Source organism: Copadichromis virginalis, linkage group LG2, assembly GCF_057382275.1.
Source record: "Copadichromis virginalis isolate Kocher_CV1m ecotype Utaka linkage group LG2, C_Virginalis_male_GT1.1, whole genome shotgun sequence".
Classification (NCBI taxonomy): domain Eukaryota; kingdom Metazoa; phylum Chordata; class Actinopteri; order Cichliformes; family Cichlidae; genus Copadichromis; species Copadichromis virginalis.
The window spans coordinates 37,547,345-37,572,416 of NC_140619.1; the positions used below are offsets into that span (position 1 = coordinate 37,547,345).

General features: G+C 41.7%; 1 protein-coding gene across 2 annotated transcripts in view; it reads right to left on the bottom strand.

The window, feature by feature from the left end:
- Positions 1-25,072, bottom strand: part of LOC146717965 (ATP-binding cassette sub-family C member 5) — a 33,373-nt gene that overhangs the window by 6,183 nt on the left and 2,118 nt on the right. For both annotated transcript variants that reach the window (XM_085433745.1, XM_085433737.1), the window contains exons 3-22: positions 24,014-24,202; positions 23,335-23,490; positions 18,581-18,728; positions 17,485-17,718; positions 16,996-17,169; positions 15,939-16,086; positions 14,853-15,001; positions 14,311-14,418; positions 13,240-13,584; positions 12,968-13,039; positions 12,641-12,765; positions 12,476-12,548; positions 12,119-12,322; positions 11,744-11,869; positions 11,315-11,426; positions 11,050-11,234; positions 10,519-10,665; positions 9,545-9,674; positions 9,061-9,214; positions 72-200 (exon numbers count right to left, since the gene is read on the bottom strand). In XM_085433745.1, coding sequence (XP_085289871.1) covers positions 72-200; positions 9,061-9,214; positions 9,545-9,674; positions 10,519-10,665; positions 11,050-11,234; positions 11,315-11,426; positions 11,744-11,869; positions 12,119-12,322; positions 12,476-12,548; positions 12,641-12,765; positions 12,968-13,039; positions 13,240-13,584; positions 14,311-14,418; positions 14,853-15,001; positions 15,939-16,086; positions 16,996-17,169; positions 17,485-17,718; positions 18,581-18,728; positions 23,335-23,490; positions 24,014-24,192 — 3,098 coding nt within the window. In that variant the 5' untranslated portion in view covers positions 24,193-24,202. The remainder of the gene's footprint in view (positions 1-71; positions 201-9,060; positions 9,215-9,544; positions 9,675-10,518; positions 10,666-11,049; positions 11,235-11,314; positions 11,427-11,743; positions 11,870-12,118; positions 12,323-12,475; positions 12,549-12,640; positions 12,766-12,967; positions 13,040-13,239; positions 13,585-14,310; positions 14,419-14,852; positions 15,002-15,938; positions 16,087-16,995; positions 17,170-17,484; positions 17,719-18,580; positions 18,729-23,334; positions 23,491-24,013; positions 24,203-25,072) is intronic.

A 25,072-nucleotide genomic window follows, 5' to 3' on the forward strand; every position in this document is an offset into this window, starting at 1 on the left:
ACTCAAAAACTACAAGAAGAGATAAGATGAAATTAAAGTTTAATGATGCCCATAGCTAGCCTTGTACTCACCTTTGAAGGAAATCATGCCCTCTTCCATAGGCATGGATGGTGGAGAGGCCTTGAAGGCTGCTGGTGATGTGAGAGGTGAATGGCGATTGGCTGATATTCTCCAGGCGCTTTAGCTCACGAAGCAGTACCCTGCAAGTGAACAATGAAAATCATACATTGAACTTCCATGAAATTCACATTTTTATTTAAAATACATAGCTCAGTATTGATGTTACTCTGAGCCGTTTCCACTGTGTATACATCACAGAAGCAGATATATTAGAAACACATTAGAACTCATTTATGTTGTGATTTGCAGCCCTAAATGGTTATGAAAATCCTAATGAGTCAGCACACTGCAGAACTGTAAAGCCTCCACTCATCTTAGTCTCATTTGAATGAAAATTGTAAGGCATTGTGAGAAAGTGCGCTCTAGCATGTGCGGGGTAAATGGTTCAAATGGATTACATTCAACTGGAAATCACAAAAGACGAGCCGGAGTACGTGCAAAAGAGACAATTTTATGAAACACGAGAGTAATGTTTGTTTTGACAACCAACGCACATATGTTATATTTCAGTTAAATTGACAGTGCAGCTTTCAGCCACATTTTTACTTTACTTGCACTGGCCTCTATTTCGGAGGGAAAACTGACCTCACACGTTAATACCGAAACACAAGTGAGGAGTGAAGGAATGGAGAACGCATCAGCTTTAACGATCCAAGAGCGCTGCAGACAAATCATGATGAAATGACGGGCAGAGACGGATCGGCACATGGTCCAAAACATGGCACCAGTTTTTCTTACTTCCCTACCGTTTCCCTCTATCTGATGCTTGTGCAACATTATGAGCAGTGTTTCATACACACAGACAGCCAGACATCAGACTCGCCATTCGAGACAAAGTGTCGGGGAGAGAGTTATACTGACAAAGGTGTGGTGTCTTCCTATTTTTAGATGCCAAGACTGAACGAACAGTACATGGGAATTACACATCTCCTATGAATCATTCAGTTTTCTCATAAAAAGCTGCGAAGAGAGACGGAAGGAACATGATACTTCCTCGCTTCGAGGCTGTGATCCAGACAAACATGTTTATGCCCTGGGCTGCTCCGTCTCAGAATTCAATAAAAAGCTGCTTTAGAAGTGGGTAATATCAATGGGAGATCTAGGTTGATGTAACATCCATAAATATCTCGGGATGTCGTGACTTTGTCAGATACAGCATTTCGTCCTGTTCAACAGCATTGCCAAGGGTCATCACTACCTTCCAGTGACAGGTGGGGATCATCTCTTCCTTCTGGGTCTCTGTTGTTTACTCAGAATTCATCACTAATTCCTGCACTACCCATAAATAAAATGTTTCTTTAAAGATGACTGAAGATGCTTAGTGATTTATTAATCACTCGAGAGACAAAAATGGTGTCAAGTCTGATTAAAGTAATCAAGAATTCCAGTTTAAAAATATCAAGCGGTACATACAGAGATTGGGAGGGAAAGTTTTAAATGTCTGAGCTCCCTGAAACTAAATCCACCTCCAAACATAATCATAGCTACTGTATATCAGTTTATCTTATATTTGTCATTATGATACAAGTCTAAAAGTCAAAAACACTCATAGTTTTATGTGTTTAAATCGAAATGTGCTTTCAGATTTCACATCGGAGCAGCAATAACACAGAGACTCGTGAGCTTCTTGAGCTCACTGATAGAGGAAATAACAATATGCTCTGGTTATTTCCCGAGACTCCGGCGAGCTGTTGTTTCCCTCTGTGGTTTCACCTATATTGCACAACTGCTGAAAAAATTATATAAAATGACTAGGTGCATTTGCAAAATTTACTATGGAACAGATCAGTTCAGATAAAGATTATCACAGTACTTCTTTCCATGGTATTTACCTTTAGCAGTCTCTCTCTGTGGTCCAAAGTGACTCCATATTAAACACTACTGATTAGAGCATGTTTTAAATAAGTGGAGAAGATTTTAACTGGCGGCTTGTTTGTGTTTGTCTTTTACTTTTGCACCTTGTGGTCTTGTTACATAATTTCTTTGTGCAAGCAACTGTACAATGACAATAAAAGTTCTCAGTCTGAATAATGGCAAATGGTCAGTATTTGTATAGCGCTTTACTTGGTCCTAAGGACCCCAAAGCACTTTACACAATCATCCACCCATTCACACACTGGTGATGGCAGCTACACTGTAGCCACAGCCACCCTGGGGCGCACTGACAGAGGCGAGGCTGCCGGACACTGGCGCCACCGGCCCCTCTGACCACCACCAGTAGGCAACGGGTGAAGTGCCTCGCCCAAGGACACAACGACCGAGACTGTCCGAGCCGGGGCTCGAACCGGCAACCTTCCGATTACAAGACGAAGGCCCAACTCTTGAGCCACGATCGCCCCAGTAAGTGCAGTAGTGAGTTAAATATTTTTGGATTAGCAGTTCTCAAGACTTGTACCAGACTTTCACCCAGACTGAATGATCCCTGCTCATATTCGTGTATGGGAAGAATGTCTTAAGCAATAGTTTTCTAGGCTTTCTGAAAGCCTTTCAAAGTTTATCTTTGGCTGTTTTTTTACTCCACACATTTTCAGTCTAGTTCTTGTACCTGATCATCTTCAGAGGAATATGTTGACCTATGAATCATTCACGCATAAAAAGGCAACAAACTCAAAGGAAGAACCAGTGTTGTGTGTACACCTAACAGACAATCAACGATAGAACCAATTTTATATTCTGTCTTTTGATATGTTGTTATTTGCAGCTTGCTATGTTATGTGACAAAAGAAATGGCAAGCCCGGGGATCATCTTCAGCAGATGAAAGTTGTGTCCTTAATAAATAGGAAAAAAAGCCAGAAAAAGCTTGACATAGGACCTGAGAGATACATCTGTCCCTTCAGCTTATCTACTGTTTGTCGAAGCCTCATCAGAAATGGTCACAGTGGAGGCTTCGCTGTCAAGAAGCCATTCTTAAAAAGGGCAAACAGGGAGAAACACCGAGGTTTGCTAAATTACACAAGAACTGGACTGAAAGTGAGTGACAAAAGGTCTTATGGAGTGAGGAATCCAAATTTGACATTTTTGGTTCAAATCATTGTCAAATTGCACAGAGGAGGTCAGGAGAGTGGTACAACAGTGAGTGTCTACAGCTATCTGTAAAACTTATTCAATCGTTTAAGCCTCAAAGAGGCCTTTGAAGTCTTTGAAAAGGAGACATGACAGAGACATGTAGCTTTTACAAAATGTCATCACTCTAAGGGTCTAAATTTCAAACTATTTCACACACAGAAGAGTAGACAGTTTGATTTATTTTCATGTATTTTTGGTTTTACTTCAGTCACTCGTGATGTTTTGATGAGCAGTTCTCAAGAAAGCTGCAACCCACAATCTGCCAGCTCTGCATGGCCACATTTTAAAAAGGAACAAACAAACACACACACAGGTCTGTTTTCATATCTTAGTGGGGACATCTAATTGACATAATGCTTTCCCTAAAGGCTCACCCTAACCCTAACCATCAAAAATGAATGCCTAACCCTAACCTGATTGTAACCCTGACACTAAAACCACATTTTGAGTCTCACAAATGCCTTCAAATTCATAGGGATGGGATATTGTCCCCATAAAGTCTGCTGGTCCCCACAAGTATAGTAACATTCCAATATTTGGTCCCCACTGGGGTGATTAGATCCAAACTGACTAAACTAAGCGTAAGGCAAAGAGTATGTTTGTGTACAAGAACTTGAGCCACATGACAAATGCTAAGAGCAAGTCTTAAATTTTGATATATCTAATCTAAACTTTGTGCACTGTGTCATATTCCCTCAGTGCAAAAATGGGAAAAGTAAAACAAAACAGGAAAAGAGCCAAAAGGCTTTGAGAATCACCAGCTTTCCTCCATTCTCAAGTAATTTCTCAGTCCTTGTTATAGCTGGATTTAATTTTCTTTATCGAAGCATCCATCAGGCTTAAAGAAAATCTGCTTAACTTTGCTTTCTTCACTGCTGTCAAGTCAAGTCAAGTCAAGTTTATTTATAGAGCACATTTAAAAACAACCAAGGCTGACCAAAGTGCTGTACAGTAAATACAGATAAAAATACAATAGAACACAATTTTGTAATAACACCTCGCTGATAAAAATAAAATAAAAATATATAAAACAAATAAATTAAACCTTTCTAAAAGCCAATGAAAAGAGGTGAGTTTTAAGAGCGGTTTTAAAAGTTTCTAGGCTTTTGGAGAGTCTGACGTGAGGAGGTAAACTGTTCCACAGTCTGGGTGCAGCCACAGCAAACGCCCTCTCTCCCTTTGTCTTTATACCTGGGAACATCTAAAAGCATCAGGTCGGCTGACCTCAAAGATCTCCTGGGGCGATAAGTACTAAGGAGTTCTGACAGGTAAGAAGGTGCAGTGCCATTTAAAACCTTAAAAGCCAGCAATAAGATTTTAAAATCAATCCTAAAGGCAACTGGGAGCCAGTGGAGAGAGCAGAGAACCGGAGTGATGTGGTCTCTTTTTTTTGAACCGGTCAACAGGCGAGCGGCAGCGTTCTGCACCAGTTGAAGGCGATGTAGACAGGAACGATCTAGGCCAGCATAGAGGGAATTGCAGTAGTCTAGCCATGAAGTAATAAAAGCATGGACCACTCTTTCTAGATCGTTCCTGCAAAGGTAAGACTTGACTTTGGCTAAAATCCGCAAATGATAAAAAGATCCCTTAACTACAGAGCTGATTTGTTTATCAAGTTTAAAAGCATTGTCAAAAATAACACCAAGACTCTTAATGGAAGAAGTGCAATCGGAGGTTAGGGGTCCCAAAAAGTCAAGAGAGAAGTTGGGATCTTTAGGAAGCCCAAACACAATGACTTCAGTTTTGCTTTCATTAAGGTGTAAGAAGTTAAGAGTCATCCAAGTCTTAATGTCAGACAAGCAGGAGAGTAGCAGCTGCAAAGAAACATTGCAGTTCAACCTCAGAGGGAGGTAGATCTGAATATCATCGGCAAAGATGTGGAAGGACACATTATGTTTACGGAGCACATCGCCCAGAGGGAGCAAGTACAGAATAAACAACAGGGGGCCTAGTATGGACCCCTGAGGTACGCCACAGGTTAAAGGAGCTCTGGGAGATGACAGTTCACCAAGGTGAACAGAAAAACTCCTATTATTCAAATAGGACTGGAAAAACTTTAAGACAGTGCCCTTTAAACCGACAATGTTGAAGGCGGGATAGCAGTGTCGAAGGCTGCTGTCAGGTCCAAGGTTACTAAGACAGCAGCACAACCAGAGTCAACAGTTAAAAGCAAATCATTAAAAACTCTCAGAAGGGCGGTTTCTGTGCTATGCCGAGCTCTAAAACCAGACTGGAACTTCTCATAGAGATTGTTATTGTCAAGAAATAGCTGGAGCTGCGTGAGGGTGGCTCGTTCCAGTACTTTAGACAGAAAAGGGAGGTTGGAAATGGGCCTATAGTTAGAGAGTAGGGATGGATCTAGATTAGGCTTTTTAAGGAGAGGTTGAACAACAGCGTGCTTGAAGGGTGTTGGAAAACAACCAGAACTGAGGCAGGCATTGATCAGGACCAGAAGGAAAGGTCCGACTGAGTCCAGAACCTGCTTCAGAAGCCGAGAGGGGATAGCATCGGTGGAACAGTTGGTAGTCTTAACCTTGCAGACTATTTCATGCAGCTGAGAGAGAGAGATTGGTTCGAACTGATTAAAGGCAGAATGGCACAAAGACAAAACACAGGGATTGGAAGGTGAAGATGGAATGACAGACTGCAGGGAGGAAATCTTGTTTACAAAGAACTTTAGAAAGTCATTACAGAGGGTGGCAGAAGGTGTGAGGCTGGTGGATGTGTAAGGATTTACAATGGAATTTAAAACACGAAACAGAGTCTGAGGTTTATGGACACTACTGCTAACCAGGTTTGATATGTAGGAGGACTTGGCCTCTTTAACGGCTTTCTGATAGGTTGAAAGAGAGTCTCTGAGGATATTAAAAGAAATGTGCAGCTTGTCCTTTTTCCATTTTCTCTCAGCACACCTACAGGTGCGCCTGAGAGCACGAACAGAGTCTGTAATCCAGGGTTCAGCGTGAGCTTTGGGACGGAGTGTTTTTAGGGGAGCGATGAGGTCCAAAATAGAAGTACATGTTGAGTTGAAAAGAGCAGTTAAATCTTCTGCACACAAGGAATCAATCCAGTCCACCATGGAGAGCTCAGAGTTGCTAAAAGCAGCAGAAAACTGAGATGGTACATGGGTATTGATGATCCGGTGACGGCGTGAAGGAGGTTTAACTGCAGCATCAGAACAATGTGCAGTGGCAGAAAATAGAACAGGAAAATGATCGGAGATACACGCACTCTCACAAATTTCAGAGATGTGGATACCCAAGCCGTGAGACATGACAAGGTCCAAAGTGTGACCCTTCTCATGTGTGGAGCCAGACACACACTGAGTAAGGTTGAAGGAATCCAACAGTGAAACAAAGTCTCTAACCAGGGGTTTAGATGGACAGCACACATGAATATTCAGGTCACCAACAATAAGAAAATGATCGAAATCTACTGAAAGCCCTGAAAGGAATTCCCCAAACTCACTGATAAAGTCCTTGTTAAATTTGGGAGGACGATATACCACTGCAATCAGTAACGGAGTGGATGAGTTTAGTTTAAAAAGCTGTAGTTCAAAGCTGGAAAAAGAGGAAAAAGAAATCTGATGGCAGTCATAAACAGATTTAAAAACACAGGCGAGGCCTCCGCCTTTGCCAGAGGACCTGGGAGTGTTTAAAAAACAACAGCCTGGAGGAAGAAGCTCAGAGAAAGCCACAGTCTCACCAGCGCGTAACCAGGTCTCCGTCAGGAACATAAAATCCAAGTCGTAAGAAGAGAAAAAAATCCTTGAGCAGAAACGTCTTATTGGAGAGGGATCGAGTGTTGATCAAAGCCATAGATAAGGTGAGATCAGTAGCTGTCATCGGGGTTGATATGCGGGTGAGTGGGCGTAGGTTAGAGTTTGTAGCACCAAATCTGCGGATCCGTGGCTGTAGGAGAGCCGATGACTGAGGACCCGGAACGGAAACAGCGAGCGACGGACCCGGAGAGTCACGCAGGAAGGGAGCAAACACCAGGCGTGGGCCGGAGATAGCAGAGAGTCGCCTACCAGAGGAGAACGCCGCCGCCGGCATGGCGAGGAGTGAGCCAGATGACCGAGGGAGGCGCGGGCCAAGAAGCGGGCCTACCGGTAAAGCCGGAGCAACAGCAGGCGGAGTTTGAGAGACGGTTTTCACCCAGGGTCCTCTGGGCTGGAGTGAGCCCCTCACCGCAGCAGAGTAGCAGAAACCCATCTGAGCGAGGGGAGGATCAGCCAGGCAGGAGAGTGATAGAAATGCCTTTGTGCGAGCCAGGAGACCACTTCGCTTCCCTCGTCTTCTCCAACGTTTTTTCCGGTGTAGCTTGGGAGGGAGGAACCAGGTGCGACGTAGGTAAGGTGGAATACCATCGAACAGTGGAGGCACACCGCTTGTTTGTCCATCAAAGACAGAGGACAAAGGTGCTGACACTGCTGAGTCTCGAATAATAAAGAGAGTTTGCCGGTCATAAGTCCGGAGCGAGTTGATTTCCACAGTTAAGGCAAAGAACAGCAAACAAAAAACCAAAAAACAGGAGGAGGAGTGACGGCGAGCCGAACATACTGGCGCCATCTTGTACTAAAATTGGCTGTCAGATAAAGGCTGGACTTTAGAAAAGTGTCTCTCTTAAAACTTTGAATTTTAAAATGAGAGACACTAAAAATGAAGGGTATTGTTTCAATCTGTGGACCAGAACTAAACGAGATGAGAACTAAACAAAAGAAAACAAAAATGCAGGTGTTCTGATTAGTGAGTGACTTATCACCCTAACTTTGACGATCTACGGTGGGCTTTTTGCCTGTGTTAGCTCTGTGTGTTAAGCCTCACCTTTACTGCATGCACTTCACTCTTATCAACTCCATGTAGAGAAAATAAGAGGCAGCTGTCAGTTAAAAATACAACTCATAGGGGAAAGCAACTTACTGCTCTCCAATTACTTTGCATTGCATGACGGTATCTCCTTGTCAGTTACGCTTGCTTTGAAAAAAAAAAAGACTTTAAGCATCTGTGTGGTGGGATGAACCACCAAGAGACTAGCGGACCCGTAACTTTTGTAAACTTATGAAGGCAGGAAAAATGGAGAAACTGTGTGATCATGACTCTTGGTATGCCTGCATGTGGAGCATGTTTTTAGTGTACACAAATCACACTTTTAGCACATAGTTGATACAATCTTTCAAAAGTGGATATTCTGGGGTCAATAATTTGAGGGACCATACAGTATTAGCTACTTGAATTTTCAGAATTTCCATTATGTCCATATCTATCATAGAAAACAGCTCTTTTACTAAAAACTGGATAAATTATAGAGGTTTTACTCTTGATTTTTTAAGTTTTAGACTAAAATAAAGTCACATGAAGGCTCTTTACCCTTGGCTCAGCTCAATCATGTTGGCACACTTCATTCATCCATGGAAGCATACACCAGATACTGGGTGAGAGGTTACGCCGACAGCCACTTTAGAATGACGAATTAAAATGACAAGCAGAGAATCTTCTTGCTTGGCAGCCAATGCACCACTGTGCTCCCAAGCTGTTCTACTAGTTAACTCATGTTATAAACCTAACTATCTATCAAGTTAGCTAGTCAACGCTGAATCCCAAGTTGAGTTTCAAAGCCATGATCACAACTGCATTCACAGACACATTGTTAATCGTCACGCATTTATCCAAACCCAGATGGATGCATCATGGGGTACTTGGGGTTCAATATTAGTTACAGTGAAATTTATTGCTTTTCATAAAAAGCTTAAGTCATTTTGTCTGTATGGAGCAATTTCACAGTATGGAGCTGACCATTGTACATTGTCTGCATTATAGTCTTGGAAAAAATAACAAAAGCCAAGATTAGGACGAGAGTGTTGAATGTCTGACCTGGAAAGACGATTGACAATGTAGAGAAAGCCTCCCAGAGGCAGGACTGAAATGAGGAACCAGGGGAAGACAATGCCCACCATTCCCAAGCAAAGCAGCACCAGGGACAGGTTCTGCAGGAGCATCTCAGCTTGCATGGTGAGACGCACATCCACTGTGGAGATAAAGTACATCAGATGCACTGTGTAGAGTCTCTCTAGGTCCCACTAAGTGTCTTTTGTCAGGGGAAAATCTATGAGCGGCAAAAAAACAGCAGAGTCTGCGAAAATATTAAACCCAACCACCCAAAGAAACAACAGCTCACAAATCAACATGTCAAGCAAAGACACCAGTGAAGTGCATAACAGAGAGCCACTCACTAGGGAAAACGCTCCATGTCCAATCACACTGTGTCTTTGCACTACACCTTGTCAACCAGGGTGACTTCACTGACTGAAAGGTCTCCTGGGGGAAAGGTTCACAGTCAAGACAAATCAAGACTCACCCTCGTCCATGTCCCTAGAGAAGCGGGTCAGGATACGACCCAGAGGTGTTGTATCAAAAAAGTGCATAGGGCAATGGAGGATCCGGCTGAACAGCTTGTCGTGGAGCACGGAGGCAGCCTTCACGGTGCACTGTCAACACAGACAACACATGTTGTGCTTGAACACGAGACCTGACACGTGTAAACAACAACCGTATGGACACATTCATTGCTTGGATAAACAGACAGTTGGAGTGAAATTGTCTGTTAGTCGACACAGTTTTAAACCTCAAAGCACAGCGGGTACAGTGGAACACATATGTTGCCCGAGTGTTATAAATGCTACATATGCTATGCATGTGCACAGTGGTGGGTAGCTGTCATGCACAGAGTAGTGCTGTCAAATCTTCATTTATGATGAGTTTCCGGGAGGCGGACATAAAAGGTCATGACCTACTGCGCATGAGACATTTCAACAATTGGACAGAAATTACATGTGGCAGCAGAGAACAAATTTATTCTATTAATGGAATATTTAACACTCACAAAGATCTCATCACAGCTAGAGGTAAAAAAAAGATTAGCCATCTTTGAAAAATTAGCAATTTTAAGTGGCACACATTAACGTGGGGATCTAACCTCTGCAGTGCAGTGTCAGGATGGGTTAGCTTGAAAACGAGGATGCACACTCGAGGGGATGCTGAAATACACGAGCGTGCACGCACACACACTCACACGCTCTTTCTCTCTGCTTCTTTGTCTCCGTTTCTCATAAAGAAACAGACTGATATGCATGCAGCCACTGTATGAGTTGTGAGACAGGACAGTGGACAGATAAACTGACTTGTCCTGCAAGCACTGGATCCATAAGAGCATGAACAAATGACAGTGTAGACGTTCAAGCAGGAGCGCTGTCTGGATATAAGGTACACATTCTACTCAATTTTAAAGTTCATCAGTGGTTAAGAGGACAAACGTGAAAGAAAGGGGCTTACCTTCACAAACACCAACCCTCTGATTGTCTTCAGCAACAACACAGCTCCCATGGAGATGATGTAAACAGTTGAATAGTACCGAATATGAGGGTTGAGTCTCATGCTGTTGCTCGCTATTGTTTCATTCACCGAGATTAATGATGTGTTCTGAGGGCAGATGGAGCAACAAATTACAGGCTGACAAAAAAAATCTTTCTTTCCCCATTTGGTCTCTAATGAAATTGAGAAAAGCACACTTTGGATCACAAAAAAAGGCATGAAAATCAGTCCGTTGGGTGGTGTTTGCCATTCCAAGCACATTTCTCAACAGCAGCCACCAACTGCTTAGCTGCACATCTGTTTCTTTACTGCTCACTCTTGTTTTTAATTAAGTTTACCAAGGTGCTGTTACTTTTTTAATCATGCACATCCAAATTAATGCTCAGTCGGCTGCCACACTCATCCAAACACAGTAGTTATTTTTCTTTTGGGAGTCAAACACACACCACTGAGAATCCTGTATTATAGAAAACTAGAGTCATCTACACTCACCCCGCTGCCCTGTCTGATCCAGTGGCTCAGCCACCAGTTACTGAAAGCTAGGCTGCCTGTGGTGGAAACAAAGAAGAAGATGTTGATGACGAAGACTACTGGGCCTCCCGCTGCTTTGATGTAGGCTCCGTAAACAGACCACGGGACTGAACCAGAGCCTTTCTCTTCAGCTTTCATCAATGGTTCTAAATATAAAAGCCAGAAAAGAAGTTACTTATGAACCATTCTCATGGAAAACAGCATGAAAACGGGCAGAGTTTCTCACCTCCTTTCTTGCTTTCCATCTTTGGGCTGACCTCGGCAACATCAGTGGCACTGTCAGCCTTATTTCCACCTACCCTCTGCTCTTTGTTTTTTAGTTTCTCTTTCACCAGATTCTGAGAGTAAAAAAGGGGAGTGGGGGAAGAGTTTTGACACATGTCACCAGCAGAAATCACAACGGCCATAGCAATGGCATTGTGGACATTATTAAAACAGAGATATCGGTGACATGGTCTTTAGCAGCTCACCAGTAAATCACTGCACACATAAATAATAAAAGCCTTTGTATGCATTAACATTTCCTTGCTACAGGGCCTGCCTTTCTGGGCTTATGAATTATTCAGCTTGTAATGTTCAGTTTTATTGTGTCGTGAGGGCAAAGATGCCTTATTCAAAAGAGTTGGCTTTGCTCCTCGTGCGCCCCTGGCCTTACCTCCTGTTGCATGCTGTTGAATAGCATGGCATAGTTGCGGTCTTTACCAATTAGCTGCACATGGGTACCGTGCTCAGCAATCTGGCCGTCCTTCATCAGAATAACAACATCGCACTCAGGAAGATACTAAAAGATAAATGCATGAAAGAGGCAAAAGAGCAAGATATTAATTTTGCAGACATTCTGTGGATTTTTGAAGGTTTAAACTTTTTATTAATTGATCGCAGGAGCTTTTCCAGCAAAGAGGCAACATTTCTCATGGTTGAAAAAGCAAGAAAGACTCAGTTCGACAGAAAGGACTGAAATATTCTAAAAGAGCAGAAACTGCAAAAGGATGTTGATGGAAATTATTGGAATTTCACAGGTGATACTTACCTGCAGCTGATGCGTTACAAAGAGTATGGTTTTGCCTTTAGCGGCCCCCCGAATGGCTTTACTGAAGATATGGGAGCCCACACAGGCATCAACAGCACTGAGAGGGTCATCCAGGAGAAGAATGGGCCGCTCACTGTAGAGTGCACGCGCCAGGCTCACTCGCTGACGCTGCCCTCCACTCAGGTTGGCACCCCTCTCGCCAATCTAAAAAGAGAAAATAAAAATACATTTTGCACAAAACTCTCCTCGTGCTGAGGCTGAATTAAATTTATTGCATAAAATGAAACTGCTGGGCATGATATTTGAGAAATCGATGTTTTCGGAGCTGACATTTTGTTAAAAAGAAGCAACAGATACCTCTGTCATGTCTCCATATGGGAGCTCTGCAATGTCTGGGAGTAAACAGCACGCCTCCAGCACTGCACTGTATCTAATGTCGAAACAAATATGCAAAGTTAGGGATAAATTTGCAGGTTTAGCGCTTTTTTACTTATAACACGGTTATACAGTACTTATTCTTACTTGTCTGGGTTATACTTATTTCCAAACAAGATATTTTCCTTGAGAGAATCATTTAGGATCCAGGCTTGTTGGGACACATATGCGAAGCCACCGCTGACAGCAACTTTTCCTTCTAACAGAGTCATCTAAAACACAAAGGCAGAAGGTAGGGAGCAGAGAAAACAGTTGAAAAAGTCCTTTTCAGATTGCAGGTTATACTGTGACATTGTGTGTGACTGAAAACTTCAGCAAGAAAAGCTGTCCTTGTTGTTATTCATGAGTTATTCTGGGTTATCTGAAGAGGAAATCTAAAGTGAGCATCTAGTTGAGCATTCACTCGAATCTCACCTGTCCCAGCAGAGCAGACAGAAGAGAGCTCTTTCCACTCCCGACACCTCCACAGATTCCAACCAGCGACCCCTAGTAGCAGTGGCAAAATAGAGAACATTCTCTAATGCTACCAAAGTAGCCTTGTAGGAATCACTGTTTAAAATGATCTTTACTTTATACCCTTTTGTCATGTTTAATATGAGTATTCACCACTGTAAGTAACATGTATGGAAGGACTACAACTGAGAAAAAGCATAATTAATCGACTTGATATGTGTTTGTGGTGTTACCTTCTTTATACGCAGGTTAATTTGGTGCAGGGTCTTGTGCAGTGGGGGGCGTATGCTTTGAGTGGAGGAGACGGTGCTTTGTGGACTCTCCTGCTCCATATTTGTGAGGAGACTTTGCACATTGGGGTTTTCCTTGTTTCCTTTGCCATCCTCTGTGGAAATGTACAAGCTAAGCTTTTCCCTTCGCAGCACATGCTTCATTACTCCTCGCTTCTTGGGAGCCGGGTTTGGCTTTTTGCCTTTTGCCTTTTCCCAAGCCAGCGTGGCAACCTGAAATTCTACGGCGTTGCCAGGATCCTCCATTTTTTCTACAACCTCCTCTCTGTCATCCATCGTGAAGAGCCTCTGTGGAGTCAAACGTAGTGGGATAGATTATAGACAACACGCATTGTGATGACCAGTTTAATAGTTACTTAAATATTTTAGTGCTTGAAAAACAAAAGTGCAGTTTAATCCTTTTTTAAAAACATGTTTACATGTGGTAAACAGGTTAAGTACTACGAAAACGGAAAAAATAAAGAAACGACTGTAAATAAAAATAAAACAAAACAGAAAACCCAAGGATAAATCTAATGATCAGAAGGTCGGGGGTTCAAATCCACTGAACGGCTACCCTGAGGTACCGCTGGGCAAGGTACCGTCCTTACACACTGCTCTCCAGTCACTGAATTGGTGGCTGCCCACTGCTTTACTGACTGATTGGGTTAAATGCAGAGAGTAATTTCACTACAGGGGATTAATAAAGTATATTTTTTAAAAAAATGCTTTTTACTTAGCTTTGTATTTATCACGTGTTTGGAAAACAGCAAAAAATGTCAGATGTGATACGTGAATAGGCTAAAAACTGCTTCCCCACTGACACACTATGTGAGTTTAATTTAGTGTGTGACCTCTAAAAAAAGGTACTTATTCTGAGAAGTGATATGGATTATTAAGTTCATGTATGCTTTATCAACCTTGACATCTTAAAATACTATTAAGACATGAAGACATCAACAGCTACATCACTATTCTTTACATGAAACATTATCATTTATCCACTTTTACAAGACACCAGTCCGTCTTTCTCACCTGAAATCTTTTGACTGCAACAGAAGCCTCTGATAGTGACCTCACCGCCAGTGGTGTGACTCTCAGGGCAAAGGTCATAGCATTGAAAACTGCAACCACAGTGAAAGCCTGAGGTGGGATGTGTAGAGATGGAGACAGTTATACTCAATAATTTATTTATATTCATGAAGTTTGACTTTAAAATGTGTATATGTGCTCGTCATGACCACAGACTCGGTGGGCATCTTAAAAGTTACATGATTTAAATAAATATGCAGTCAACATGCTGACTACGGATGGGTGACAAATTATAGGAAAACCACACCATAGTGCTTCAGTTTTGGACAACATTGATTAATGATTTAGCCAGTGGACCATCCGTGCCCCAATATGTCCCTTAGATTTTTTTTGTCTTGTTGCCATTTTGATGTGAAAATCAGAATCCTCTGGGCCGGGCTCAGTACTTTTCTACATACCACAAAGCATAATTGTCATTCATTGTCTTTATGATTTGTTTTTCCTATTTTCTTGTCACACACCGGTAGATTTTTATATATAAATACCTCAGCTGCGGTTAGGTCATAACCTAAGGCCATATGTAAGGAGAAAGTGCAGACGCTTGCGAGCACCATAATGACAGGAGACAATCCCACTGTTATGCTTTGGACGTTCCCGGCCCTCTCTAGTATGCTCCTCTCTTCTAACCGCACTTCTGTCGAGGAGATTAGAAAGACAGAGATGATAAATAACCAAGGACAGACACAAAGAATGCGAATGTGACGTAAGGGTCGAGTGAAAGTGTTGGCCAGCCAATCCACACCACAATCAGAGTCACTCACCAAAATAGCAAGCACACAAAAATAGATACAAGAGAGGACAAGAGACTCGCTCTTCAAAGGGGCTCCAAAAGCTGGTGATCCTTGAAAACTTTTCAAGTCCAATTCCTGAATCCTGACCCTCTCGTCTATGTTTGTATATCCCGTTTGCACGGGCTCGTTTAGTCACTTCATTGTCCTTATTCCCCATTGGGATGTGTGTGTTCTTGCATAAACTACAAAGGAGGAGTCATCGGCACAATTGCTGACTGTAAATTTGGAATGACATTGTAACTCTTAAGACTCATTCACCAATGAACGCCAATTAATTATTGTTATTATAGCAGGTAATCACAAGACAGCAATGAAAGTGAGACCCAGCTGGCTAATTTGGAGCAGATTAAATAGGGAAAATGATGCTTATCCATGACCTAGAGCAAGGACCTCATGAGAAAAGGCCATCGCTTAGTCATGAATAAGTAGAGCAGCCTTGACAGCCATTTAAGGTATCATAGGGCCCCAAACACTTTGCAAATTAATCTTGAAGTGCAGGGATTGAAAGTGCCTTTGATTATAGACAATGGCACACTTAAACAGGGCAGGTTAATGGAAATGGATTAAGGGGCAGGGTTATCATGCCAGTTTGCTACGAGGACAAGCCTACTTTTAGGTGATAAACCGCTCATTTAGTGACTAATTTGCATGAGTAAAAGATGTTCAAGTGAAGTGGCACTTTATTCTCAAAAATGCTGACCTGCACAAAGTTCCCAGGTCTTCACCACATTCAAGAAATGAGCATTGGATATATTGCTGAGTCACATGACTGCCACTCACTGCGAATGTTTTTTGCAAAGGCATCTTCCCAACAATACATCTTGATGAACTTTATGCAGCCCAAGATCTCGTTCATCAGCCTCACGCGCTGGTCGCTGACTGCCACACACTTCTTGCGGAAATATGCCGTCAACCTCGATGCAAGCATCTGTCCAGACAGGAACGGGGGAAATGATGACAGGAGAAATAAGTGGCGGGGGAGGAAATGAAAGCAGACATAATCACATTAACTGTGCTGCAGGCCTGTCCCGGAGACCAGAGTGATAAACGCCTTCCCCATCAATAGCAGGGTCTCTAGCTGTCAGACTACAGCTCAGACTGAGTGTAATTTGAAAACAACAGTTAGAAAGTTGACAGGCGACTGATAGCCACAGAGTTATGATGCTTTTAAAAAGTGTCTGTTTGGCTCTCCAATAATCTAAATTAACTTAAAGACTTTAATGACGTTACGATTTCTGTCTTCAACTAAGAATGAATCAGCAATAATAAACTCTCTGCTGAGTAATCTTTGGTAAAACTTTTTGAAACTGCTATAATTACATTATCTTAAAGTGGACCTATTATGTCATTTTCTCTCATATCGATGAACTGTCATACTGATGGACGCTCATATTACACATCACCAAAATTTTAAATCAGGTCAATTTATGTACACGTAATCCACATGAGCCAAAAAGCTTCAGTCTGCCCTAAACGCTCCATTTCAATTTCTTCTGCTGCTGGATTTGTTTGTCAAAGAGAGCAGATATTCCTAATACGGTCATCTAAAGCACACCACTCTGTCTTTAAAAAAAAGTTGGCTTACAGGGAGGATGGGAGAAAAGGAGAAAAACAGCTTGCTTCAGACAGAGAAGGAATAGAGGTGCTGCAACGAGGCACAGCACAAGATAAATAAGCAGTTTTTTGAACTGTGACTCATGCAAGTCTAGCAGAGTCCAGGAATAAAAAATAAGGAGCCGGAAATCAGCATAAAAGGTCCACTTTAAAAAGAATGACAGACAGACAACCATGTTTTCCATTCTTTGCCTCTGGTTAGATGTTATAGTGAAAGTCGTACCATGACAGGGTAAATGATGATGAAAATGGATGACCCCATCAGAGCCGTGGGGCCCAGGAAGAATGCAGTGTAAGATAGACCCAGTATTCCCACAAGTGGCCCTCCAGCCAGAAGGCAGCCCACACACACTGCTTCATAGAGCCGCTGGCCATCACTGGAGCAGATGTTGATCAGCTAGGTAGAGAGAGACAGTGATTTACATAAAGTACTGCTTCAAAATTCCTCCAAATATTACTACAAAAACAGTTTTATGAACACAGTTATCCTTATTCCCACATTCACTTATGGACAATGATTCCTCTTAAGCTGAGTAATGACTAATCTTAGACAGCCTCCCCTCCCTCAGGCTATGGGATTTGTCGAAATCTAAGCAGGACTGGTGTAAGAGCAGAAATTAAATCCATCTCAATCATCTGCATGTGGTGCCCTGCAGCGAGGGATGATTTCTTTAATATGAAGAGGAGTTCCCTCCAGGGTTACAACACCTACCTCGCCCGGACTGATGTCTTTAGTGCTGCGCAGGCGGAGGATCTTGTGGAAGGCCAGGGTAAGAGTGGCCCCACGGAGGCGTGCTGCAGTGCGGTAATTGACGCCCCACATGAGTCCCAGAGACCAGGAGCGCATCAGTTCCATGAGGAAGAGCCCGGCTGCCAGAGACAGGCCATACCACACAGAGCTCTCTGAGCTCTGGGAATACTCCAGCAGAGATTTAACCAGGATAGCCTGCCCACATAGAGTGACAGGAAGGAAAGAGTGAGGAAAGAAGGAAAGCACAGAGAAAAAGTGGCAGTGGCAAAACAGAGAACAACAAGGACAGAGATAACGTAGGAGACACAGAATAAAAACAAGCAGAAACACAGGAAATATTTCATATATAACTTGATTAAAAGTGGACAAAATAAAATATGACAAAATGCATTTTTAAGCAATATTTTTGCTCGCCTGGATAAGTAAAATTAGTCAGTAGAAAGAATACATACAACATTGCTTTGTCATTAAATGCACTAAAGAGGAAAAAATCACATAAGAATGTGCGACAAATGTGTCATTGTCTAAGAACTAAATCCAGTTAATGCTATTAGTTGTGGGTACAGGAATCACACAGTATGCACATAAGACATCAAAAGAAACAGCTTGGAGCAAAAGGAACAATGAAAGTCACTCAGACATGCCACAGACTTAGAACTTCAAACATCATTACCCTTCCGTTTTCAGTTTTCTGATAAGGAATGTTTAGAAATATTCACACTTTGAGTTTGTTCTGCGACAATCATCTGAGAGCTGTTTTGGCAGGGAATCTAAAGCTACAAGTGTGCCACATAAAAAGCCCTGCGCATATCTGGACCAAAGTGTGACTGGGTACAAAACAGCTAATCTATGGTATTAATATGACTCTCAGTATCTAAGGCTTTGTAATCTCCCAGTATGTTTTCATTTCAATTTCCAGACCAGCATGAAACAGGATAAAGTGATTTTCTGAAAATACATGGACTTGAGGCTCCAAGCCAGCGACCATGCTGAAAGGCGTTTTAGCTGAATCAGCAAAAAAATATAAAAGGCAAAGAAGGATTTAGACTGTACTCACAGCCCCAACAAAGCCGGCCACCATTGTGAGAAGCAGGGAGAATACGGCCACCAGCATACGGGTTTGGCAGAACCTCCAGAAGACTCTTGTCAGGGATGCCCCCTCTCGCCCGCTTCGTTTGAGCTCCTCGTGCCACAAATGTTCAAGCCTGGAACCAAAACCCAGGATCACAAATAGTGACAAACTATAGGAGTGCACAGTTCAGCCAAACATGAGTCCATTCTCACTAAACTAAATATATATAACTCTCTAACGGCTTCCCCTTTGTTCACGCATCAGTGCTATCCAATGTGGTGGTAAAGAGCCCAAAAGTTTCTTGGATATTTTTTTCTTTAATTGGATAAAATCAGCACTTCCCAAAATAGAGGATAAAAACAGTATAGAAGGCAATCAATGCAATCAAAAAACCCCAAAGACAACTGAAGATAGCTAGGGTGATAATAGTATAAAGGTGACCTACAATATACAATCACGCTTCACATAATCGCACTGAGAAAGGTACCACCAAACATGTTAAAGATGTGCTAATGCACTTTTATTGCTGTATAATGCCATTTGAAGTGGGTAAATATCTTGTTGGCCAAATGCATCACGGCTAATGACTCTATAAAGCAGCAGTCGAGCAGCTGCAGAAAGTAATTAACGCCCTAACGACTTTATTAAAAACGTATCAGAGATAGACACAACATTATACCCGCTACACTCTTGCACGGCCTGGTAATTGCTACTTGAAGTCAAATGGTGCTAAATCTAAGGAATTGCAATTATTTGCACTCCAAATGCTGCAGAGACACAGTTTGATTCACAGAAAGTTAGACTAGTGTTCCTAAATCCAATCAAAGAACCAAGCGAGGAATAGCAAATTAAACTGGAAGAGATTTTTTTAAGCACCCCCCCATTACTGTCCAAAATGAATATACAACTGTGGTCAGAAGATTACAGATAATTTGGGAGTTTTAATGATTTTAATGAGTTTGAACTGTTCTTTTTCCACGGTGGAACGATTTTAAAGCATTACTTTAGAAAGCAAGAACTGGTTGCACAAGTATGAATTTATAATGGATTTAATCCACACGGGGACAAAAGTATACATACAGGCTAAAATGTGCACATACATAGCATTTGTGTGACAGGACTGGCCAATATTCAAAACAATGAGAAAGTCCAAGGAACTCAGTCAAGATCTATGAAGGGAAATTGTAGATTTACACGAGCGGGGGAGGTCTCTCTGAGCCATTTCTAAACAGCTGCCATCATATTTATATGCACGATGAGCACATGCAAACTTCTGATCGCACAAATCCAAAGTCATGTGTATTTAGAAATACCATATTAGATCTCATGTGCGTACATGTACCTACATATAAATGAAAAGGAGAACAGCGGGGCAACAGTGCGGGCTGTAAAGCAGGAATTATTTGCTTTCGAACAGGAGTGAAATGTTCCTGACAGCCATCGTTTCAGCATGCCAGATGGCACGCAAAGCTGATGTTGCAGGAGTGTGTTTGAACAGCACACAGCATTCAAGGTTCGCACCTCACTGAGCAACCAACAAGTGTCAACTCTCCCAGGGCGCCTTTCCAATTTCCCGTGCTGTGCTTTTGCATCTCCATTCTGTAAATGTTCTTGCTATGTAAACTGTGACAGACACCCACCCAGTGGCTTTGTGCTCTTTTGCTGCTTCCTGTGTCTGCTTCTTTTTAACATACACAAAGCAGCACAAAAACTCTCAGCCCTGAGCCACGATCTTTAAACAGAACAAGCATTACTGGCAACCTACGCAGTTGTCACCAGATACAAGAGTGAACTTCCTCAAATAGTCGCTCTCCTTTTTACTGCTGAGTCACAGCAGCAATGGAAAAAAACACTGGTTTTACTTTCCCTGAGTAGCACAAATAATAAGCTTAATGTAAAACATTTAGGTTCATTCATAGAATCAGAGCGTCTTTACGAGGCATTTCCCAAGCTGTAGCTTGGCCTTTTATCTCACGGTCTGCCCCAGCCCGGCTCCTGTCAGTGACAGCTAATGGATGAGACAGGGAGACACTGTGCATTGCAGGTACACACTTAATGCCATTATTGTCTAAGAGAGGCACAAATTCTCACGGTAATCTGTAATCCCAGCCTTTCTTAGCAACACTCCCCTGCCTTTATCCCATCACATCGTTCCTGTATTGTAAACAGACACAGGATGTTCATCAGTTAAGTCTCAAGGTATAGCTTAACTATGTGCTGCACAAACACACAAAACGGTACATAATTATGAATACTAAAACGACAGCATAACAGCTGTATCACTCCAAAAACCCTGACTAATAACACTGAATGAAACGTGAACTTGCATTTTCCGTTTTCGTCACAATTAATCTCACTAGGTTTAACAAAAGGGCTTTCTCGATATTTATTTTAAAAAGACAACCCTGTCCCACGAGACTGAAACAGGCTTGTACAGTTACATATCATATCAGTGGAATTCATCCTCAAACAGCAAGCTCCACAGGATACTCTGGACAAATAACACAATCTCAGCTCAGGGTTGCAGCACAAAGAGAATCTACTTGTACAAGTGACCGAAGCACATTTTAACCAAGAATGGATTAGCAACTCTCCTCCACAACTTCACTAGATGTTAATTAGCAATTTGAATATTTGAAAATTAGTAACTTCATTTTCACTCCTTCAGCTAAAGCATCAGAGCATATAATGAAGATGCCAGTCATGTGCAGTGAGCTGACTGCATGTTACTTAAAATGATGACACTGGCATTACTCAACACTTATAAAGAAACCAAGCAACAACTACAAGGGCTGAAAATGGAAGTCAACAGAGTTCCCCTCGAAAAAACTGTATAAATTAATGTTGTTACACCGAACCAAAAAAAAAAAGGGTAACTCTGTTATTCATTTCTTGTTGAGAGACAGGGCCGATGTTAGTGCCAAAAAGGGGCTGTTCAGGCTGCCTGCCAGGCTTCATTTGGGTTCATTTATGTCTGTGCCCTCTCGACTGTCCTTGTGGTACCGGTGCCTTTTGAAATCCATTTTACAGACCATCCAGTTAATCTATGCTATAGGTTAGGCTACTAAAACTGTAGTTTTGTGCATATGTATCAACCTATAATGCAGCCATTTGCAAATCTCATGAATCCATATTTTATTTGCAGCTGGTTGTAGGGAACATATCAACTACTTGAACTGAGAAAATGTGCCAATTCACAAAAAAGTATTAGCTTATTTTGAATTCGACGGCAGCAGCACGTCTCAAAAGAGTCGGGGAGGGGTCAACAAAAGGTTAGAAGAGTAAGTGGCGCTAAAAAGAGAAGGCTCAATAACACGACTGGTTATACAAAGAGCATCTTAGAGAGGCCGTTTCATAAAAGCAAAGACAGGCAAAGTTTCACAGTCTGCAAAAAATAAAAAATATCACATCTACAACTTGTGGAACAATATCAGAATAACATGAATAAGTGTTAATAAGTCGTATTTATGTTAACATAAATAAATGTTAACATAAATAACAAAAAAAGATAGACGGGTTAGGTTTTGTTGGAAGAATTTGACAAGATTTTTTATTTCACCCTCTCAGAAATCTCAGGCTTAAGAGGGCTAACCTCCCTGTCAACTACTATCAGCTATCTCTAAAGTACTACCGTGTCTTTTCATCATCTTGTTATTAAAGACTATTGAAGGGGGATAAAAGACACTTTAATTGAAAAATTCCTCTAACGAGCAAGTCTATATATTTTGGGTATACACCTCTAGACTAGATAAAAGAGATAATAAGAACTTAATGAAACTACTGGTGGCTGGTAGAAAGACTAGGAAGGAGAGCCCAACATCTAATACATGAATGGAAATCACAATGTTCATTGATAAACTGGACAAGCATTTCTCAGTTATACATCTGAACAATTTGTTTTACACTGGGAAATATTGGTCAGCTCTGTGACGCCCTGTAGACCTGGTATTGTTTTTGAACATCTATAACTAAATTGTACTGACCAGTCGAAACCTTCCTGCTTGGTCAAAGTTGTTTCTCTTGTTTCTTTTTTCCTTTGTATATATGTTGCATATGTAGTCTTGGATGTTAATAATAATACAAAGAAGAAGAAAAGATGAAGAAAAAGAAAATGGCAGATCCATTTAACAGGAGTTTGTTCTTCAGTAGTTTCCAACACTCTGTCTGTGACCCTCATTCTCACTCTCTTTGTTAATGACGACATAAATCTTGAATAAGGCTATAATTTTGTGCAATGACGCTGCAAATTTTAGTAAATGCTGTTTCATAAAGGAGTGAACAGCACATTTGATGCTGGGTAAATACAGCCAGCTAGATATACTAGCCTGTATTTACCGCAGTGCTATGCTACACAGATGACTGATTTAAAATAATTCCCAGATTGTTGACTGTAAAGAAAGAAAGAAAGTAGAAGAAACAGTTTGGCTCATCAAAACTCAATATTAATATGTTATACAACATGTAGTGTCTGTGTAAACAGCATATTATAGTTTTGCTTTGTGATTTCACTCAAAAGTCCCTTTTTTTAAAGAGGGGACAGTTCCCATATATTAAATTTCTCTGTTATAAAGAAAACGTAAAAATCTAACACCGTCAAATAACTCCCACCTCACCTTTTTATTTCATGCCTCACCAGGTTCCAGTATTGTGGGAATACTGTTTCAACAATAAATAGACTCTTCCTAACACCGCAGGTCCCTTTCATCAGGCAAACCTCAGCTTTGGCACAATTACCTCACCTTTGGCAGTTGACTGCAGAGGCTTCGTGGCAAGACAGTCCCCACACATCATCTATAGACAAGCTGGACGCCTTGTAGGCTTTCACTGCCAGCGGCGAGAGCCAGTGCAGAGTCATAAATGAGAAGAGGCCAGCATTATCGACTGGATGCTGGTGCCTGGAATAGAGTGGAAGACGTGGAAATAGGTGAGATGTATAAAAGCACAGGTACACACACAGAGGCGCTATGCTGGGGGAACAGACAGACATAGGTTTTCTGAGAAATAATCGGCGCCTTTGACTCGCCAGAGTCAATGAAAGGTGAATCATGCCGGCTGTGTTTGGATAGTAATTTACACGCTCTTCACAGAAATCTAAGAGTGCAGCGAAAAGAAAAAGAAGTTGTGTGTGTGTGTGTGTGGGGGGTTATCAGTGGGTATATGCTCAGACATGGCACTGTGCTGCTGGAAGATATGTTGCAAGCCCTTATCATGGCCTCAGGCTACACCCGAATAGTCAGCACATTAGGGAGGGGCCAAACAGAGCAAATGTGTACTCCAGAGTCTGTGTGTATCTTCACACTTCAACATACAACAACATCTTCACACTGTAGGAGCTTAAAACCGTCTCTGCCTTTATGTTCTCATTCATCTCTCTCGCTACCAGAGTCATCAAATACAATTAAAGTCGATTTTGTTTACTTGTGCCTTATCCTGAAGGGCTTTAAAAGCTGAAGGCTTTTCCTGTAGCGTCCTGGCCTCTTTGGCCCCCTCTCCAATGAAGCCTCTGCTTCCTCTTCCTCCAGTTCTGGCAGCGGTTGCAGAGAGGGCAGTGACAGACCCTCTACACACTCGGCTGCTTCCAGTGCACCAGGGAACATGTTGGGCCCTCTGAGGAGAAAAGAGCATTGTGAAAGCCATTGTACAAATATTTCTATTTATTTACACCAAGTTGTTACACAGTAACTGATCAATAGTACAAAACCCCCAAACATTGTTATATAATATCTCCAGACACAGTAATTCATTTTTGTGCACTGTAGTACACATTTAGTTTTGGCTTGCATCACTCACACTCTACATGCCACTCTGCTGAGTCCTGATGTTTCTTAGAGGACAACAGTAGCTTTAAAATGATGTCACATGTAAGCATGATGTCACATGTAAGCATGATGTCACATGTAAGCATGATGTCTACATTTAAAATATGTTTTTAAACTCAGATTATGATTAATTTTCAAAAACAAACATCTAGTAAGTAATTTGAGGGGGTTTTCAGACCTAAGCTTATTTAGTTTCACAGAGGAAATGACTCATTTATTAATGTGTACTCTGGTGCTCGTCAGGACTTTGTACTTAAATTTATTTCACTTTTTTCTAGTAGACAACTCTTTGACAGAGGCAGAAAGAATTCTTAACACAATCATTGAGGGAGATTCAGACATAGATCTTTCAGAAGATGAGAGTCATATGAGCCAAATAGGAGAGGGTGAAAACCCAGGAGGAGCCAGACAAACATTATCAAGATGCAGTGGCGGATGTAATGGAGAACGACACAGGGTCAGCTGGAATCTGCCGTCATCCTATCTGGTCCAACACCAGCATGTAGGAGAATCAGGAATTTTTGATTTTGAGTGAAAAAAGTACGGGTAACGTGCAGAAATGTCTTCCAGTAAATTGATTTAACTTATAAAGATGGTGTAAATGTGTTGTAAGTGAACTATATCGGATATTGGAGTATCTAAATTTTATTTTGCTAAA